Source organism: Dermacentor albipictus, chromosome 9 (genome assembly GCF_038994185.2).
Source record: "Dermacentor albipictus isolate Rhodes 1998 colony chromosome 9, USDA_Dalb.pri_finalv2, whole genome shotgun sequence".
Lineage (NCBI taxonomy): Eukaryota > Metazoa > Arthropoda > Arachnida > Ixodida > Ixodidae > Dermacentor > Dermacentor albipictus.
In genome coordinates, this window is record NC_091829.1 from 96,941,684 (window position 1) to 96,961,887 (window position 20,204).

Here is a 20,204-nt window from a genome sequence, read left to right on the forward strand (position 1 = left end):
ACAGCAGGTCCCACAATTCCGCACTCCGTTAGCGAATGCAAGATGGCGGGTTCGGTGTGGTGCTTCGACATGGCTGGAGACGATTTTGCCAAAGCTTAATGCTGGTCGGGCTCCCTTGGTCCTGGTTCGACCATGGCCAACGAAAAGTAAGCCGGTGCTTTCGTTTCCGTTTGCTTAATCTCCGTTCACGCCTCGCTTCTGAGCTCCCCGCGGCGTTTGATCGGGTCACCGTCTCACGACTTCGAGAGCAGAAAAAGATGCAGATCCTTGATCATCCGTTTGATCTCGGCTGAGAGAAGAAGAAAAAAATTAGCGGCACGCTAGTGCGAAGTGAAACTTGACACGTTCCTTGTCGCGTTCACATCGCTGCGCTGGCCTTGGGCGGTGGCGACTGCCGTGGTCCCGTTTCGAAGGGCCCGACAGGGTCTCCTGTGAGCAGCTGGGCGCGGTGCCGCCGAAAGCAACCGGTGCGGGCGTGAGAATACTGTCCCCAGGAGAGGAACGGCCTGTGCATATTAAAAGCCCCGATCGCAGCAGCCAACGAAAGCAGAGACCTCGTCCTTCCTACGTGTGGCTCGCCTACGGGAGGTTGTTCAGCCTGGCGGCTTATTGCCCCGTTGTTTTTGTTGTTTTACTTTATGTTTGCGACGTGCCTCGTTTATTGCACTTGTAAGGAGTTGAGTGCCGACGACGAGCTTGTCGTTCGAGCTGTCGCCACGCGGATATGGAACGGCGTCGTGTCACGATCAAGCACCTCTATTGCTGCGCGTTCCTCCTTTGGCGTGCGTGCTTTGCGCGATGCGGGTCGGAGCCGTCAACTGAGCGGCACCTCTGTGTGTGGGCCACATGGGTACATCCTTTTGTGTGCCGTTAAGCAGGTGAATGAAATTTTATTGCGGTTGAATTTTTGCCCCCGTAGAAAGGAAGGAAAGCCCGTCTTGCTTCTCTTTACGTGATGTGAAAATTGCTCGGCGCAGCCAACTTGTTTCGCTTTGAGGGTTCCCTGTCGCTTGTAGTGAAAAAAATGGAACGGCTTCATGTGCAGCTGGACAGTTCAGAGGCAACTTTGTAGTCGCATCGTTATGATGACACTTTGGTCAATATTGTGTAAATGCTTCGAATTCCGTAAGATTACGCAGACAGTTGAGAAAGGAGAGCTGCAGTTTGGTAGTTACCCACACAAATGACGGTACTGCACTCCACAATAAAAGGACTTCGAAAGAACTAATGTTCATCTGTTGCAGCACATGAAAGGGGCTGCTGTTTTCGTATTGAATTCAAAGACATAGACCATTATGCTGGTGTGCAGTTATCACCCTCCTTCCTATATGATGGAAGTGACCTGGACATCCCCCTACAGTATCGCTAGCCCAGTATTGGCTGCCCCCCCCCCCCCCCATGTAGTGCGTTTCAGAAGTGACTTGTGTTCACTTATTAAAATTTTAAATGGTGACAAAGTGATATATTTTGCAAGCCAGAGTTCACATAAGTGGCAGGCAAAAAGAAAGCATGCTTTAGTTGGCAATAAACTCTTTTGTTAAGTATATCTTCTAATCAACTCCTTAATTAATGAATTTAATGCATGTAGCAGTTGTGAATTTATAGCCAGTCAGTGCTCATTGCACGTCCACTCAGAATTTATCTTGAAACTGGCACCATTTTTCCAAGTATCCCTCCACAAACTTGTGGCAAAGTGAATCGGTGCCAGGTTTTATTCTCTTTTTCTTTTCCTTCTTTTTTAAAGCCTTCTTTAAACCTGCAAGGCGAAGTTACACAAAGCACCAGCATGTTTTGTTACTCGGTTTGGGGGGCTAGTACCTTGAAATGGGTGCCAATCGCAGAATTTCTGCTGAGTGGACACGCCTTTAGCACTGAATGGATTACCTATGCGCTGCTCAGCTTCAGGTTATGGGTTCGGTTACCAGTCACGACAGCTGCATTTCAATGAGGGAGGGAGTTGGAAAGCAGAAATGCTCGTGTACTGGGCTAGTCGCACATTAAAGAATCCTAGGGGCATGTGTAACACAGCACAAACGAGTGGTGATAGAAGGCAGAAAAAACGTCGACACGGTTCTGACCCCCAACTGATTTCAAGAAAATGTCAAGCACATACAGGATGTCCCAGCTATCACGCTCCGAGTTTTAAGCAAACAAGGATCATTCTATGTGAATAAAACCCAATGCATGAGAAACCGGCAGTAATATGTTAGTTCCTGACATATAGTTATTTAATTAAAATTAATTATCTATCTTTTTAATTGTTCTTTTTTGCTCATATTTGTTTTCTTTCTGACAAACAAGTATGGGTTTTCTTTGTAGCTTCGTGCTACAATTCGGGTGGATGTAAATTTTCTGTTCCCTTTCAGGATTTTTTAATTGTCAAGATGTCAATTAGGCGGTTGTAGAAAATCGTAAGTTGCATCAGAATGAGGTTTTTTCTGCAAGATACACATCGCTTGTTTACTTCTTCTGTCAAATAGTAAAAGTCCGCCAAATATGAAAAACACCCATGCGCAAAGAATGGCAGCACCATCAGACAATTTCAATGGGTAAACAAGATTCTAAACAACATGCACTTGGTCTTATTCACATAGAACAGTCCGTGTGTTTTTGCTTGGCCCATGGATGGATGGGACACTCCGTATGAATGAACGAAAGGTCCAAAAGATTTTTGTTTTTGGCATTTGTTAGGGGCCCATTGGTTCCTTTGTAAATGTGGGATGTTTTCTTAACAGAACCATTTGGGAGTCAGTGCAATGTAGTCTTTTTCTTCCATTTGTCCCTGTTTGTTTATGCTGTGTTACACCTTCAAAGTGAATGCTTACCAACTTAACCACCTCTCTGTCTAGAAACCCAGCTGGTCAAGATTAATCTGTAGTCCTCCCCCTATGTTGTCCTTCATAGACCTTCAGTTGCTTTGGGACATTCTTCCCCATCAACCAACCAGTCAAATAAAGAAGTTCATTTGTGAAAATAAGAAATTGAAGAGCTTATTTGGCAACTATTACTGATTTCGATAATTTGTGCGGTGTTTTCTAACATGCAAAATATTATGCCTACCATCCCCTATAATTAATGCTAATTGGATACAGCCATGGGTGAAATACCCAGTGTGTGGCAATAAGTGAGTCCTCTGTGCCCATCTGGATGAATTTCATGTGGCTGCATCTTTTACAGGTTAAATTGTTTGCCCCTTTCTACGTTGTCGCTCTCCTGCCAGTGTGAGCCTAGTGCATTTAGAATAATTTTCTTCCAGTTCTAATAAACAGGTTAGAAGTGCATTATACAGCCAAACTTCACTTTAATGAACTTTATAGAAAAAGAAACTAGTTGAAAGGCCAACTGCAGTGAAAGTTTGGGCCACCTATGGAGCTTAGTTTCAGATAGTGTAGATAAAAGGCAGCCTCTGTGAAAATTTTTGTGTTTTAATTAATGGCGTATGCACGATGAAAGCCTTGCAAGAGTAGATATGACTGCGAAATTAAAAAAAAAAGTTAAGAAAAAAAACAATGCTGTTATTACCGCTCGCCAGAAGTGACGTATGACTAAGAAAGTGTGGTTCGTTGGCGTCATCTGCTAGATCAGGTGCTGCCCATGGCACGCTGAAAAAATCTTGAAGGCCACAGGCTGGGAACCATGTCACATCCGCTAATGGCAGGTGCATGCATCTTCTGGTTATGTGCTATCTAAAGGACTGCTAGTAAAGAATATTAGGCAATTACCAGCCCTGCAGCTTTGCCAAAGTTGCGTTTCGTTTCAGCTGGCCTCTAGCTGAAAGTTCACCTAATCTACATTATGTATGACAGCCCTGTATCAAGAGCCAAACAACATTCAGGTAAAACCTGAAGTATTTTAGACCATTCTATTTTGATTTCAACGATTTTAAGGAACATATTTGGTGACCTATGCAGACATGTGAACAAAAAAGAAGGAGGCAAGTGCTTTTGTGCTTGTGCTCTACTAAAAAAATAGGTTTCAGCTGAAAAAGCTTAGAGCGATTTATATTCTACTTCCCATATTTTGTCATGATGCAGTGGTGCCTCTGTGGGGTCTCCCAGATTTATGAAAGTGCACACGGTAACACTGCTCAGCGAGGTATGTTAAATTGACACCGAAGATAACAACATTACGAGTTGTGTTAGTGAATCACCCTGCGCAATGCAAGACAGCCACTCTTACAGCGATAGCAGGCCTGAAAAGGCAAGAAAGAGACGCAAAAAGCAAAAGATGGGTGGCACTGCCACATGTAAGTTCTTGCACCAGTTCACTGTAATGTCAAGCACCTTGATGACATCTGCTCGTGCCTAATTTATGTATTGGTAAAGGTGAATACAGTCGATTCTAAAGAAGCCCAAGACTGACCTTGTCAAGTGTCCAGAACTGTCACTTTGCCACAGTGGTCCAAATATGAGAAGACACTTTGAAATATGTGATGTCACACCGATGCAGTGGCACTGAAGTTATGATGCAAAACTAAAGCTACTCAAAAAGAAATGTTTGTTCTTTTTCCTCTAATAATAAAGCTCTTACAGCAAATACCTACAGCTATAGTTTTGACAGAATGCATTATCAATCTAAACTTACTAAGTGTTTATTTTTGGTGTCCCTTTAACACTTTCTAATGGTATGAAATAAGTGGTCAATTTGTAAATAATGTGATGAAAATCCAATGCAACACCCATAGGGAATTTGGAGAGAGTGAGGAATGTATATTTTAAAATGTGTGTGGCTCTGGCTTAGTAAGAGTGTCCATCGTAAGAGATCTACAGGCTGTGACCTAGCACCACTTTTTTTTTAACTGAAGAGCAGCACAAAAAGCGGCAGTGGATGAAGGACTCACGCAAGCAGTGTCACTCTTTCTTTTGTTTGTTGTGTTGCTCTTGCGCTACATTCCACAAGTATGATATCCCGACCCACCCAACATTACCATTCCTTTAAAGAATTATTTTCTTTCTATTATATTTCCTATCATTTGTACTAAATGGTCTTGCATTGGGTGTAGTGGCCTGTGCACCTATCACCAAAGGCAAATTAGAAAAGAAAAAACAAAAAAGTTACAAAGTTGTGACTCCAGATCAAGTAAAAGTACCAAATGTGTAAGGTTTAAATGAGCATTGTCTACTTTTTGAAGTAACGTGACATTTATTCCTTTACTTTTTTGACCCTGAGCAGGAAGTGGAATGCAAAATAGTGCAGCTGCAACAATGCTGCAATGATTTGCAAAGGCATAAGGGTTGTGTCATATATTTCCAAATTTATTGGTCTTGTCTGCCTCCTAGACTTTCTGTTGACAGTCTCTTACGTGATATCTGGCCTGTGACATCATCCTGTATCAGTGACGGTAACTGGCATTGAGGTTTGCATCCTGTCGGTCATGATGGTGGCGACTATAATGCCTCAAGTGGTCTCAGCCTTGCAGGATCGCTGCCAACATTATACAAACTTCTTGTACCTGCAAATTTGGGCACTGAGAATAGTTTAGCTAATGGCAAACTAGTCTGGAAGTTTATAAAAAATCACTCGGCTTGTTTAAAAGCAGCACTCCTGCTGCCAAGCCTGCTGCTAGTTGCTTCTGTGTTAAGCCACATTGAAGTAGATTGCATTCTCTCAAGCAGAATTGTCTTATGTAATGTCCCCCACAGCTTCACAAGCAATTGAAATAGGGCATAACGGCAACACAGCAGAGCACTGCTGCTCTGCTGCTCTGCTCGCAGAGCAGAGCAGAGTATGTGCGAGAGCACTGCTGATCTATGAAATGCCTTCCAATCTTGTGTAGTCATTGGCGCAAATGTCCGGAGATATTTTGTGTGCGGTGAAGTAAAGCTGCTTTTTGCCAGTTCAGCCACTTTGCAATGTTAGGCATGTGCAAAAATTTGTGGCAATAGCTTGCAATTGAAATCATCTACAATTTGTGTGTGTGTGTGCGTGTGTGTGTGTGTGTGTGTGTGTGTGTGTGTGTGTGTGTGTGTGTGTGTGTGTGTGTGTGTGTGTGTGTGTGTCCTGCTTTTTGCAGCAGACGATAAAAATAGGAGAATAAAATTGACCGGAAGTAGTCCAAAGCTTCCTAGGGCTAACATCAGGTCTGGTGCTTGCAACTAGCAAGCACTTGTGCCATCTGTTTCTGTCCTAGGCAAAGACAACATTGCGACTGGCAGATACTCGTGGTGACTACATTTGCCTTTGATCAAAAACATGTTTCTGCACGCTGAGCAGATGTGCTTGCATATTTTATGGTTGGGATGCATTCACCATTTCCTTGTGGGAAGTGTTTGTAGGTGGCAGGAAGACACAATGTCAATTGCAGGAACTCATTGCCGTTGGAATAGGGCTTTTGATGTGCGACTAAAGAAAAAAAAAAATCTTGAAAATGGGGGCTGGGGGAGTGGGTCAGTGCACAGAACTCGATAGGATGAAGAAAGTGGACAAAACAGAGACTGCAACTCGCAACTAAATTTTGTTTTCTAGAAAAGAAATACATTTGAAAGTTTCTATTTTTCTCTCTTTTTCAATTTCATATACAGCATCCAAACATACATTGCCACATCAAGAGGGAGGCTAAAGGCTGTATATGCCTGACGAGGCCTATCCTCCTCATCTAACCTTCATGTATGTATTCTAGTGTACCATATTGCAACAGAAAAGTACACTTCATAACAAATAAGAAAAAAAAAGAATGCTAAATTTTTATTTGTTTATCCAAGCCTTGTCCCCTTTTATACTGGTCTTCCAAAAATGAAAATTTATGCTGTTACAGCATGACTGATGGCTGACTGAGAAAAGTATTGTTGTGTTTAGTGATATAAAATGCATCAATGGTTTGCTTTGTCAGCTGGTCCCTGTAGATTGAAAGTATTGTGCATAGCCCAAAATAGTGGCAGTCGTCCACACTTGGAACAGTGACCTCTTGTATGCGAATGAATGTTTCTTCGTATTATCGAGCTAGGCCATGTATTGCAAAGAACATATAACAATGTACACTCTGCTATGCTTCGTAGCTCTAGAACATTGAAACTCGGTGATCACTTCAACTATTCCAACAATTCTTGCTGAAGGATGTTCACAAAACAGGACCCCGTAAATGCCAATATAGAACCCTGGAAGTGCTTTTGGGTTAGGAGGTTCTGGAAACGTAGTGGGGTTGTTGCAATCGGGGAGTTAGCATCAGCTCTCCCCCTCCCTTCTCTTCAACCACGTGGCCTCAGTAATTTCCAGTGAGCTTGTTGAAAACCCCCATTAGCTTTGTTGCATGGATAAATAAGTACAGCTAATGTGTATTAGTGTGGCATGTGTAGTTAGTTCAACTGGAAGCATTAGTTACATAACCTACTTCATTATATGGCGGCCTCCAATTACTACAATGTCATGCTGCTAGTTATGGGTTCAATTCCCAGTTGTGGCTGCCGCATTCAGTGGAGGTGGTATGCAAGCTTGTTTCATTTATTAATATTTCACTGTTTGGTAAAGAACATAAGGCAGTCAAGCTTAACTGATATCCCTCCAGTACAGTGCTGCTTGGAATGTGAGTGCTGTTTTGTAGTGTTAAACCTGATTATAATTGGAAGAGCTGCTGCATATGTGCGGACACACTAATGTATTAAATCTACGCTGTGGCAACCAGGCCTTTCCAGCAAAAATGTATTTTGTTTGCCGAACACTCTCGAGTGAGGCTAGCTTAGCAGGACTCTTTGAGGAATTATCAGGTATTGTTTGGGATATCATCGGCCTTAGTGAGATTAGAAGAACTGGTGAGGCTTATACAATGCTGAATAATGGACATGCCCTCTGCTATAGAGGTCACGTAGATAAGAAGCAATACGGGGTAGCATTCCTAATCCATAAGGACATAGCGGGCAACATTGACAAATTCTACAGCATGAATGAGAGAGTAGCTGTAGTCGTAATCAAACTTAATAAAAGGTATAGATTAAAGGTAGTACAAGCCTACGCTCCAACATCCAGTCATGATGATGAGGAAGTAGATTAGTTTTATGAAGATGTTGAATTAGCAATGAGAAAAGTGCAAACTCAGTATACTGTAGTAATGGGCGACTTCAGTGCGAAAGTGGGGAAAAGGCAATTGGTGAACAAGCAGTTGGCAACTACGGGATAGATTCTAGGAACTCTAGAGGAGAGATGCTGGTAGAATTCGCATAAAGGAATAAGCTTCGAATAACGAACACCTTTTACAGGAAGCGTAGCAACAGAAAGTGGACCTTGAAAAGCCCTAATGGTGAAACAAGAAATGAAATTGACTTCATACTCTCTGCTGATCCCAGCGTAGTGGAAGATGTAGAAGTGATAGGTAGGGTAAAGTGCAGTGATCATAGATTAGTGAGGGCTAGGATTCACTTCAATTCGAAGAGAGAAAGAGCTAAATTGGTCAAGAAGAAACAGGTCAACCCAGAGGCAGTAAAGGTAAAAGCAGACCAATTCAGGCTGGTACTTGCAAACAAATATGCAGCCTTAGAACAGAGAGAAGATGATGATGACATAGAGGTAATGAATGAAACCGTAACGAGGCTGGATTCAGAGGCAGCGATTGAAGTGAGAGGCAAGGCACCAAGGCAACCAGTAGGCAAGCTCTCCCAAGTAACGAAGGACCTAATAAATAAATGACAAAAAGTGAAATTGTCCAACAGAAGAGATAGGATAGAATTTGCGGAACTGCCAAACTGGTCAACAAGGCGAAAACAAGTGACATAACGTGAGAAAGACTGAAGACGCCGTAAAAAATGGTCGCAGCCTGAAATCAGTAAGAAAGAAACTTGGCGTAGGACAAACCAAGATGTATGCACTAAAAGATAAGCAGGGTAATATCATCAGCAATCTCGAAGATATAATAAAAGCAGTGGAAAAATTGGAAGTGGAAAGAGACGTCAGGATACCTCAATTACAAACAGTAATGAACAGGATACAGAAACTCCTCCTATAACTAATAAGGAGGTCAGAAGGACCCTGCAAGACATGAAATGAGGAAGAGCGGCAGGGGAAGATGGAATAACAGTCAATTTAATCAAAGATGAAGGAGACATAATGCTTGGAAAACTGGCAGCTCTTTATACAAAGTGTCTATCGACTGCAAGGGTCCCAGAAAACTGGAAGAATGCAAACATTATACTAATCCACAGAAAGGGAGACGCTAAAGAATTGAAAAATTATGGGCCCATTAGCTTACTCCCAGTATTATATAAAATATTTACCAGAATAAACTCCACTATAATAAGGGCAACACTGGACTTTAGTCAACCAAGGGAACAGGCTGGCTTCAAGAAGGGATACTCTACAATGGATCACATTCATGTCACTAATCAGGTAATCGAGAAATCCGCAGAGTATAATAAGCCTCTCTACATGGCTTTCATAGAATATGAAAAGGCATTTGATTCAGCAGAATACCAACAATCATAGTGGCATTATGTGATCAAGGAGTACAGAATGCTTACGTAAATACCTTGGAAAATATCTACAGAGGTTCTACAGCTACCTTAATTCTACACAAGAAAAGCAGGAAGATACCTATAAAGAGAGGGGTCAGACAGGGAGACACAATCCCTCTGCATGCAATTCACTGCATGCTTAGAAGAAGTATTCAAGCTATTTAACTGGGAAGGCTTAGGAGTAAAGATTGACAGTGAATATCTCAATAACTTTCGGTTTGCCGATGACGTTTTCAGCAACAATGCAGACAAGTTACAACAAATGATTGAGGGCCTTAACAGAGAGAGTGTAAGAGTTGGGCTGAAGATTAATGTGCAGAAGACAAAGATAATGATAAATAGCCGGGCAAAGGAACAAGAGTTCAGGATCGTCAGTCAGCCTCTAGAGTCTGTGAAGGAGTACATTTACCTAGGTCAATTAATCACAGGGAACCCTGATCATGAGAAGGAAATTCACAGAAGAATAAAAATGGGGATCGCATACGGCAGACATTGCCAGCTGCTGACTGTAAGCCAGCTGCTGACTGTAAGCTTACCATTATCGTTGAAAAGGAAGGTGTACAATCAGTGCATTTTAGCAGTGCTGAAATATGGGACAGAGACTTTGAGACTGACAAAGAAGCTTGAGAACAATTTAAATACCGCGCAAAGAACGATGGAACGAAGATTGCTAGACACAACGTTAAGAGACAGAAAAAGAGCGGTTTGGATCAGAGAGCAAATGGGTATAGACGATATTCTAATTAAGATCAAGAGAAAGAAATTGAGCTGGGCAGGTCGCGTAATGCGCCAGTTAGATAACGGTTGGACCGTTAGGGTTACAGAATGGGTACCATGAGAAGGAAAACACAATCGAGGACGACAGAAGACTAGGTGGAGCGATGAAATTAAAAAATTCGCATGTGCTAGTTGGAATCGGTTGGGCACAGGACTGTGGTAATTGGAGATCGCAGGGAGAGGCCTTCGTCCTGCAGTGGACATAAAACACGATGATGATGGTGATCGTTATGATGATGATGATGATGATGATGATTGCAAATGCATCATACTTGTAATCTTTTGCTGTGTTATCAGGCTTACGTTTCTGCTTCTCCTTGAGATGTGCTCATTGCATCATATTATTTTAGCGTCGGTTGCAGCAGCTTTCAGAACCGCTTCTTTGACGTAATGCATGGCTGTTGTATTATTCAATGCCTTAGGTTCTGGAAGTGTTGCATTAGCCGCCATGTTATCTGGAGTGTGCGATGAAGGCCGTGTAAATAGAGGGCCACTCTTGAGCCCTATTCTTCAAGTAGACGACTACTGACCGTGCCAGCTGCTATCATTGCAACCCAGTTGCTTTTTTTTCTTTGTGTGTGTGTGTGTCTTGGACATAAGATTGGGGAGTAAACATGTCATCCTTCAACTCTGCTTTTCTTTGCCTGTTTGTGTTCCATCGCTACCATGTGACCGTCATATGGGGCTTGTATGAGAGGTGTTGTCATCTTGGCTGTTCAGTAATAATAATAGTGATGATGATAATTACACAATGATCATAGTCGTTGGAACTAAGGGACAACACATGCAGCAGAAGGAGTCAACAAGGCAGTTATTCTTGTAAAAACTGCTCTAGAAACTTTCAAGGGACACTAAAGGCACATACTAAGTCGAGCTAAAGTGATAGATTAGTGCTCAAGAATCTCTAAGGCGTCAATATTATCGTGACCAGAGCCTTACTAATCGAGAAATTGAGGTAAATGCAGGGTATGATTAGAGACTCCACCGGGACATTCAAGCACTTGCACAATGGCGAAAGCATTCCTCAGTTAAATTCTGTCACTAGTACTCGACTACTCGTTGCAAAAAGCATCCTTGTATTGTATTATAAGATGAAATAAAGTTCTACTTGTCCAGTTCTATTTGATTTTTTAGAAAAAGAACTCATTGAAATTACCGTTGACAACGACGCGGGCAGTCGAAACGTTTCGTTTTCGCTCGACCCTGCGCCGCTCACGCTTTCATGTTTCAGTAGTTCTGTTATCGCACAGTGCTGCGCTGGTTTTGCAGGCTCACAAAACTCACACAAACTGTAAGTAGCAGAGAATTCTACTTCCATGTGATGTCGCGGGATGTGCGAACGGTCTGCGCCACTTGACCAAAAAGTGTCTGCACCGGTGAATCCACCGCTCTCTTTTATCTCTCTTGGCTCGACACCATCATCTGTCGGGTGCTGTTTTACTCACCAACGGCAGCAAAGGGTGGTGACGGCGTATGCAACATCACCACTCCCCCGGTTGGATGGCGGGAGATTTGAATTTCGAAAAAGGTATTTGCTGCCATCCTGCTGCCATCAGCTGCCATTTTCTCGCAAACCAAGTTTTTTCTTTGCACGAAACAAGCATTGCGATGTTTCTGGAATGGTATGTGAACAGTACACGTTGACTTAGTATTTGCCTTTAGTGTCCCTTTAAGACATCCACATTGTCTGGTAGAGATATGAGAGAGTGTTAAAATGATGGAATTGAACATTGAAGTTATGTGAGATGGAATTAATTAAATACTGCGAGAGATGTAGGTCAGTACGCATGAACTCCACACAGCCAAAGACCGTCGCTCGCAGTTGGGTGCTGGCACACAAGTGCTAGCATGCTGTAGCTGTTGCTGCCTTAACTACAAACAACCAGTGGAATTGTCATGGTCGTGGCCATGTTTACTGTTCTTTGCCATTGCTCAGTCTGTACGGCGAAGGTCTGCTCACCTAGAGCTCCACATTGGGCTAGTTAGTGCATGTTCAGTAGCTGGAAACTCTTCATAGTGACACATAATGCAGTGACACATAACAAGGCGTGTGTTAAGAAGGTGCAGACACCATTGAGCGCTGTGTTCACCTCGCTTGCATGTCTTGATGTCTTGTTGTGCCTATCACCTGTGCAGTGGTTCCTGCTACTGTGAAGTTTGCAACGCAAAAATAGAGAGAGAGAGAGAAAAGGCTGTATAGCGTTGCTTCAGAGACTCTCACAGCCACTTTTTCCTGACTGTGAAATGTGGGAGAGAGAGAGAGATGCTTGTGCCGACGTGCTGTTTTGGTCACTCTGTCGCAGGGCGGAATGGGTGGAGATAATCGAGCCTCGCACCAAGGAGCATATGTACGCCAACCTGACGACGGGCGAGTGCGTCTGGGACCCACCCGTAGGCGTCAAGATGTGAGTGAGCCGTGCCTCCGCTTTTGTAGAGGCAACAGAGGTGGCGCCGAAAGCAGGACCATTGCCTGCATCAGGGACAGTGCATCGTGTGCAGGCGCGGGGCTCGTTTGCCAAGCACACGGTGATCATTCTTGAGCAGCTGAGCTTCGAACAAGCATGCACAAAGGCGCACTTGAAATGAGCTGACTCATCGTAGGTTTGGAAGGAAGTGCAATGTTGCAAAAGCAACCTCTGAAACAGTGAATCGTCACCCCGTGACCCCTCATAAATGTCTCATTGTTCACATTTTGCAATGCAACTTTTTTTTTTATCCGCAGTGCTTTCTACGAAATAAGTACGTCACACGTTACAAGTAAAGCTTGGGGTCGTAAGGTTACGTAAAATTACTCATTATTTGTGCTCCTTTGTGCTTCCAGCAAGTGACATAGTTTGTTCAGGTCACAAGCGCAATCACTGTGGCTGTTGATTGCACAAACGTGTCTCTCTGCTCGCTTAGTGGTAAATAAATTCAGGGTCACAATATCTTAAAACTATTCCACTTTGGGTTAATTCTAGATCTACCATTGGCCTTCCATGATTAATCAAAATTCTTTCGACGGCACAACAGGCAGGCAAAAATAAATGCGGCCCGAAATATTTTGGCTAATCAAAGTGAGCTAATGGCAGATTTGGAATAAGCTCAAGAGTGGAATAGTATTACGTTATCGCAACCCGGATCTGCAACACCTTCCAAGAAATAATTATGCCATATTTGGAACGTAAGAGTATTAGACTTAATTTTACGTAGAATTACCTGGCACATTACACCTCTCATTCATATACGTTGCGCTATTTCTTGCAATTGCCAGCAGTGAGAGAGGTCTATCTAGCCATTGTAACATTGTATGCGATGTGGGAAATGGATTGACTACAGCGTGGTGTGTGCCAAGAAAACCAGGTCGTGCTGCTGGAAATAAAAGCAACCAACAATGTAATCCTGTACAAAATTCCAGCAGGGTAAAGGGCAACTTGGACTTTTTTTGTGGGGGGGGGCGGGGAGCCTATACCGGAAAACAGAAAACATGTGGTTCGCCAGTACCGCACTCTTGGTCCTAATAGAATACTGCTTTGTTTAACGAGGAAACTCTAGCTTAGGGCCAACTCTGATTTTCCTTTCCAAATACATGTGAGATGCAGAAATGCTTTTATGAGACAACCACTTGACTGATCTGAATGAAATTTACTTCATTTGAGAGAAAAAGCTAAATTTAGCAACACAAGAAAGCATAATTCTGATTAAAGACCTCGTTTGCCTATTTACGAAAATTATCAAAACCTAGTAAGTTTAAAAATATATTGAAGCACAAAGCTTACAGATTTTTAACTCTACACTAAAAACAGATATTTCAGTTCTGTAAATACCATATGTTGGAGTATCTGAAGCAGACCAAATGTGATGCATAATTTTACAGATTAAGTAAAATAGTTATAATGCTTACAAGCAAACCAAGTCGACATATTCACGTACGTTCACATAGACTTAAATAGTAAAACATTGTGTTTTGGCTGGATCCCGCATAAAACCTTGTTTGAGAGTGGTAATGGTAATGCGTCGCAGTGTGGCGATTTACTTAGTGATAACATTTTACAGTCTTCCATTCAAAGCATTGAGTAAGGGAATTAGAAGACAATACAAAAATAAATGTGACCAAGTAAGGAGAAAAAGGGCAACCAAGGCATGCCTGCAAACGCCTAAAGATCACGTTGCAATTTGTGATGGAGACAGTGTTTCAAGAAGATCATTTTAAAGTAAAATGGCAGAGAGTAATGTTGGCAAGTTGAGACTAAAACTGTGCATTATTTACTTCGTTTTACTTTATTGTTTACTTTTGCCTGCGTTACATTGATTACTCTCTACATGCAGCAAGCTGACCGATGACAACCAGTGGTGGGAGCTGTTTGACCAGAACACGTCGCGCTTCTACTACTACAATGCCAGCAGCCAGCTGACCGTCTGGCACCGGCCGAAGAACTGCGACATCATCCCGCTCGCCAAGCTTCAGGTCAGTGCTCTTGCCTCGTCTCATTCGTCCATGCTGAAGCAGCCGACCGATTTGCATTAGAGAAGCAGCAGTTAAGTGACAACCTACATGGAACTGGCCCCTTTTCCTTTCTCCTCTTTGCTGTACTATTAAAATGGTCAATTAGTCATGCAACGGCAAAAAAATCATCCACACCTCGGTCAAGGCAAACTTGCTGTTCTGTTAAACAAACTGACGATGCCTTCATATGGATACTACATGAAGTCATATGTGGCTGATACATTAAGCTTTCGAAAGCTCTTCTCAACACCACAAAGAACAAAGACCACTCATGTACCATTCCACAAGTGTCAAAATTAGAACTTGATCGCTGTAATTTCTGGCCATGTAGAGCATAATTATAAAAAAGGCAATGAAATGGTATTTGAGCTCTAACTTAATTAGTATAGAATTAACTAACTTTGCTCCAGCATGTTAGAAAAGCTGCTATGTCCACTGTGGAAGTTTTTCATGCTTCTAAAGCAGCGTTCCGAGGTATCGAATTCAGACTAATCACCAATTTCGGTGTAGCAAAGATGATGCCTTCAGCATTCAGCTTTGTGGTATATTTTCATCTTTCTTTTCTTTATTGGTTTTACGTGGCAAGGAACTCGCTCACTAGCAGAATAAATTAAGTCCTTCTTTAATGTTACACCATACCACAAGGTGCTCATTCTGTGCCTAAAAACTGACATCAATAAAATAGTAGTTTGACATCAAAAATTTCACTCCATTCTCGTTAATTCAGACTGTTCTTTTTTACCGGAGTAGTTTGTGAAATTTTTCCAGGTGGAGTTTTCACTTATACTTTAACGTAATGTAGCAGTCACTTTTTATTCTAGCAGTGGCTTCCAACGTCAGGCGCATGCATTTGCAGTCTTCAACATCACAAGAAGCTAATCTGCAAACTTTGAGCTTGTGTTGCCAGCTGCGTTTTAGTTTTACGTTGTCTGGTGTAACTGGTGACTGGTGTATATTTGGTGCTTTAAAAGTGTAATCTGTGACTCTGTCTTAGCTTATTACTTATCTTTTGTATTGCGTTAGGTTTGGAACATCTGCCCAGTTGATTTTATAAGGCACATGATGAATGCACTTGAGCCTTCAGGCATTACTTTCCAATAGTATAACACTCTCGCGTGATTCAACATCTTATACAAGTGCCTGGCTGAAGTGAGAAGCGGCTATGGATATTGCAGAGTTCTTGGCTGCCGATGCTCTCAAAGTACAGGGGGAACTACTAATATGAAGTGGAACGTCCAATTTGCATCTAAAGCCATCAGTTGTCCTTGCTTTTGCATTAAAAAGGCGAAAGTATGTTGTGGTAGACTCCTCAACAGAAGAGCTGCTTAGCATGAATTAAGGAGTAAGGCTTAAGACCACGCTTCTGCAATAACCTCTGCACATATAAAACTCAAATGTTGACAAAGTTTGTGCCCGTACAAGTTTTCTTTGTTGTAGTACCTGCTTTCTGTGGGTTTGTCCAGTTGCAAGGCAATGTGGATATCTCTGAAAAAGACCATGGTGACTGTTCTTACTCTTTTTGCTTTGGGATAGAAGACAAGGTAGCGCTGTATTTCAGCTGGCCCAGGCCATGTGAAACTTTCAGAACTGTAGTGTCGTTATATTATTAATTACATTTAAAGATTGGTGACCCCCTTACTTGTCTTCAAGGCAGCTTTCTTTTTGTCAACTAAGCTGCTTGTATGGATGATGGAAATTTCACTCTTGTTAGCAGCAATAAAGACTCTTTGAAGGAAAGCTAAAGAGAGAAATAATTTGGTTTGTGTTAGTAAAGCACTCTTTTACAATACCGAAAAAGGCACTGTTATCGTGGTAAGAGGCTCCAGAGGGGACACAAGAATGGAAGAGGGGTGGCGATGTCACCGTGAAGTTCCCGCAACAGCTCGCTGGTGTGACGTCATAGAATTGGATGCCGGCTGCTCGGGCCTAGTTAATCCTTTATCGGTAAAGATGAACTACATTGCAGTATTCCAAAAAAGCCAAAGAGTGAATGTAGCAAGTTTTGAGAGCTTTTACTCAAAGTGGCCCAAATATTACAAGTTATTTCGAAATCTGTGACGTCATCTGTGAACTCTTTGAAATCTGTGACGTCACACTGATGTACCTGCGGCATTGTTTCCGCACAAACTTAAGAAATGGAACTTTCATGTTCATTTCCTGTTCTAATAATCACTGTATTACCATGAAGTAAAAATGGCATGGGCATAATGGCGTTACTTTCATTTCATTTTTTGTTTTTTATTTAAAAGACGTAGCATAGACATATTGCACAGAGCCCCACCTGTAGTGTCCTACGTAGCCTGTAGCTTACTTACGAAATGATTGCCATTTTAGATGTGTGGTATTTAGATAAAATTTATTTCATTTATATTTTTGTTCTGAATGTTCTCAGTTTATAGTAGGTTCAGATTGAAATTGCATATGTGCAGATCAAGCTTGAAGTCACATTGCGCACATCCCAAATGCATGTGCATATGTAGCAGTTTTTCCTCTCCTTTCTTTATACTTTAGAATAGAAAGATGAATTTAGTTGAAGTTTTTGTCATATTAGTAGATGTTGGGGCTTTAGGGAGTTTTATTATTTTGTAGTTCAAATTTCAGTAGGAAGGATGACAAGAAAAGTCAAATAGAAACATAGCAGGAGAGCACGTTGTTGGGCGAGTCGGTCGTACATACTTAAAGAAGGGAATTGCGCTAAAAAAGACACGGACGAGTAAGGACATGGACGGGCGCCCCTATATATATATATATATATATCTCCCCTATATTCATAGGGTCTCCCACAACCTGAAGAATGTAGCCAATCGCTACGGTGTGCCGGTGGTATTTTCTGCCCCGCGCAAGTTGGCCTCTTTGTGCCCCCGGATTGTCTCCGGCGAGGAATGCGTGCGAGACTGCACCAAACGTCACGCCACCCAGTTTGTCAGGTGTTCGGTCGGGGTTGTGTATGAAATTCCCCTGACATGTGGAAAAGTTTACATTGGCCAGACGGGCCGTTGTATAAATGAACGACTAAGGGAACACAAGCTCTCTATGGTTAACGAAAAAGGGTCAAATTTGCCCTTACATTGCGGCGCATGCCCTTTGGCTACGCCTGATAAAGCATGCCAGCCTTTGCTGGCTAGAACCAAAATCTTAAGGCGCAGTCGTAACCAGGTAGCACGTGAACTCGCAGAAGCTTTTTACATTGATAAGTCAGGTGATGATTGTGTAAGCGATTCCAGTATAAATTTGTATAAGAAAGAAAAAACGTTCTTGGCATGTGCGCTTAGGCAATGAGTAGGCAATAAGAATCTAGGTATATATATTTGTGTTCCTTCTGAATAAAATCAGTCGCGAGTTTGCGCCCGTCCATGTCCTTACTCGTCCGTGTCTTTTTTAGCGCAATTCCCTTCTTTAAGAAACATAGCATGTTGCCACTTGGCCTTAGGCCTTGCAGTTATTGGAGCTTACGCCTGTTTCAGTTGTGGAACAGTATTGTAACTTCACTGTTCATTGTAACTTCACTGCTTGACGATTGTTCTTGTTTAGTAGCACTTCTTTATGTGCATGTCTGCCTCAAAGGGGACCATAATTTTTTCTCTTTTCAATGGAGGCATGTATTGACTGTCATTTGAACTGTTGGGTACAGTTGGCGTCAACAAGCTTGCAGTCTCTAAAAAAAAAGTTGAGTTTTTGAGCAACTTGCATCCTCAGCCAGTGAAAAAGTGCAACACCATTGCTCTTCACATATGGTAATAGTACAGGCTGAAGATCCAGAGACGATGTTGTGTTCTTAGGCTGCATAGATATTCAGCTTTTTCTCAGGTCTCGCAGTCTCTAAACTTGTGATGCCGACTCTACTTTTCGCATTCATTTAGCTTTCCCCCAAGAAACGCAGTTGTTTAGTATCTGGTCAGTGAAATTTGTTAACCCTTTCTGGACGAATGTGGCCTACAGGCAACACACAGAATTTTCTTTTTTCTTGCCGAGTTTTGCTGTTGAGTGCAAAGTTTCTGGCTAAATGACTTCAACCAACACTGAATCGCAGGCAGCAAGCATCATTTGTTGAATTAGAGCAGGAACACAGGACAGCAGAAGTCAGAGGAGACAGATCAAGGCAATGTCCCAGCGCTATCGCACAGGTAGTGTGGCGAAAATGCAGTGTATACCTCCAGTCTGCACATGACGAGAGCTGTCTGTACAAGTTCCAAATGACACCATAGGAGGCTTGGGGTGGAGCTCACTTCCCGTTTTCTGCCTGGCATTGCACCCCTATTGCTGAAAAAGTTTCCGCTAAATATCTTTTCCTTTCGTGGATTATGCTTATTCTTGGTGTTATGTGCACATTTAGGTGAGATATACACTTATTTTCTGGGATTTATAAGTCTCCTTAAAGAGTTATCAAACTTTTTGCTTAATTGGTGACCCGCTACCATTGCACAAAGTTCTTGCGCAACGGCAGAATGGTGTCACCAGGTGCAGCGCAGTGATGTTGTGGACGCTAACAGTCTGTTGACTCTTTCCTAGCCCTTGCAAACCATTGAAATAAAATATTGAAATTTTTATGAACCCTGTCAAATAATATGCGCATTCTGTGTGCTATGAAATATGGTCAAGTGTAGAGGCAGCGTGTTCACTAAATCCACATTGAATATAGTCGGTGGGGTTTGGTCCAACTGGCACTGTCATTGTGACATGTGCTTTTGTCTTTCATGAAAAAAATCCATTTGCTTGGATGAGAACTCCTCTGGCCCTTGCATGTGAGCTGTGGAGGGATCAGTTGCCATAGTGCAGTTATTGATTTACTCAACTGCAAATAGAAATATGTAAACCAAAAATTTTCAAAAATTTTTTTGGTTGCACAGGTATATTGGTATCAAATACAGTATGACGACTACACAAAAATTAGAAACTGAGAGAGAAGTGCAACGCCTTGTGCACATGTTTTCTTTACTACATAAGATTTAATGTCACACTTGTGACATTAAAGAGCGCCTTTTGACACTTTTTGAGCGCCGAATGCACATTACCTGTTGGTACGAGCTTACCAGAGCAGTGATATGCAACATTGGGCGCCAGAAATGATCAGTGATGAAACATCTGGCGTGTTTCGGAAAACAGTTATTGCAGAGCCAGTTCTTTTCATGGCGAGTTGCACTGATTTCAAATTTACACACCTTTCACAATTTTGTCATGGAGCAGTCGTCATCAATCTCACATACATTGCATTTTTCGTTGCACATCTGGTATTCTTTCATCATGAGCACTGCAAGATACCCAGACTCACTAGGCACCCTTGGTCGGAAAGTGCCAGTCGTGCAGTGCTAAAGAAAAGAAAGGCATACAAGATTGACTATTATTGTGTTAAAAAAAAAAGTGTTCCCGAAACGGTATATATAACAAGAGCTTAGGAAACAATGTGATATAGACCGATGTGGCTTGGTTTGCAAATAGCGCTGATGATGCAGAATGTCATTCTCTGTGTGGTCGCTTGGTCGGGCTGCAGGCAGCGCTCCCTGCTG

At 42.3% G+C, this 20,204-nt stretch overlaps 1 protein-coding gene across 4 annotated transcripts in view; it reads left to right on the top strand.

Moving 5' to 3' along the window:
- The first annotated feature begins 11 nt into the window (after positions 1-11).
- LOC139049532 (rho GTPase-activating protein 39-like) overlaps positions 12-20,204 on the top strand; it is a 57,410-nt gene continuing 37,217 nt past the window's right edge. For all 4 annotated transcript variants that reach the window (XM_070525069.1, XM_070525071.1, XM_070525072.1 and 1 more), the window contains exons 1-3: positions 12-146; positions 12,518-12,619; positions 14,523-14,661. In XM_070525069.1, coding sequence (XP_070381170.1) covers positions 133-146; positions 12,518-12,619; positions 14,523-14,661 — 255 coding nt within the window. In that variant the 5' untranslated portion in view covers positions 12-132. The remainder of the gene's footprint in view (positions 147-12,517; positions 12,620-14,522; positions 14,662-20,204) is intronic.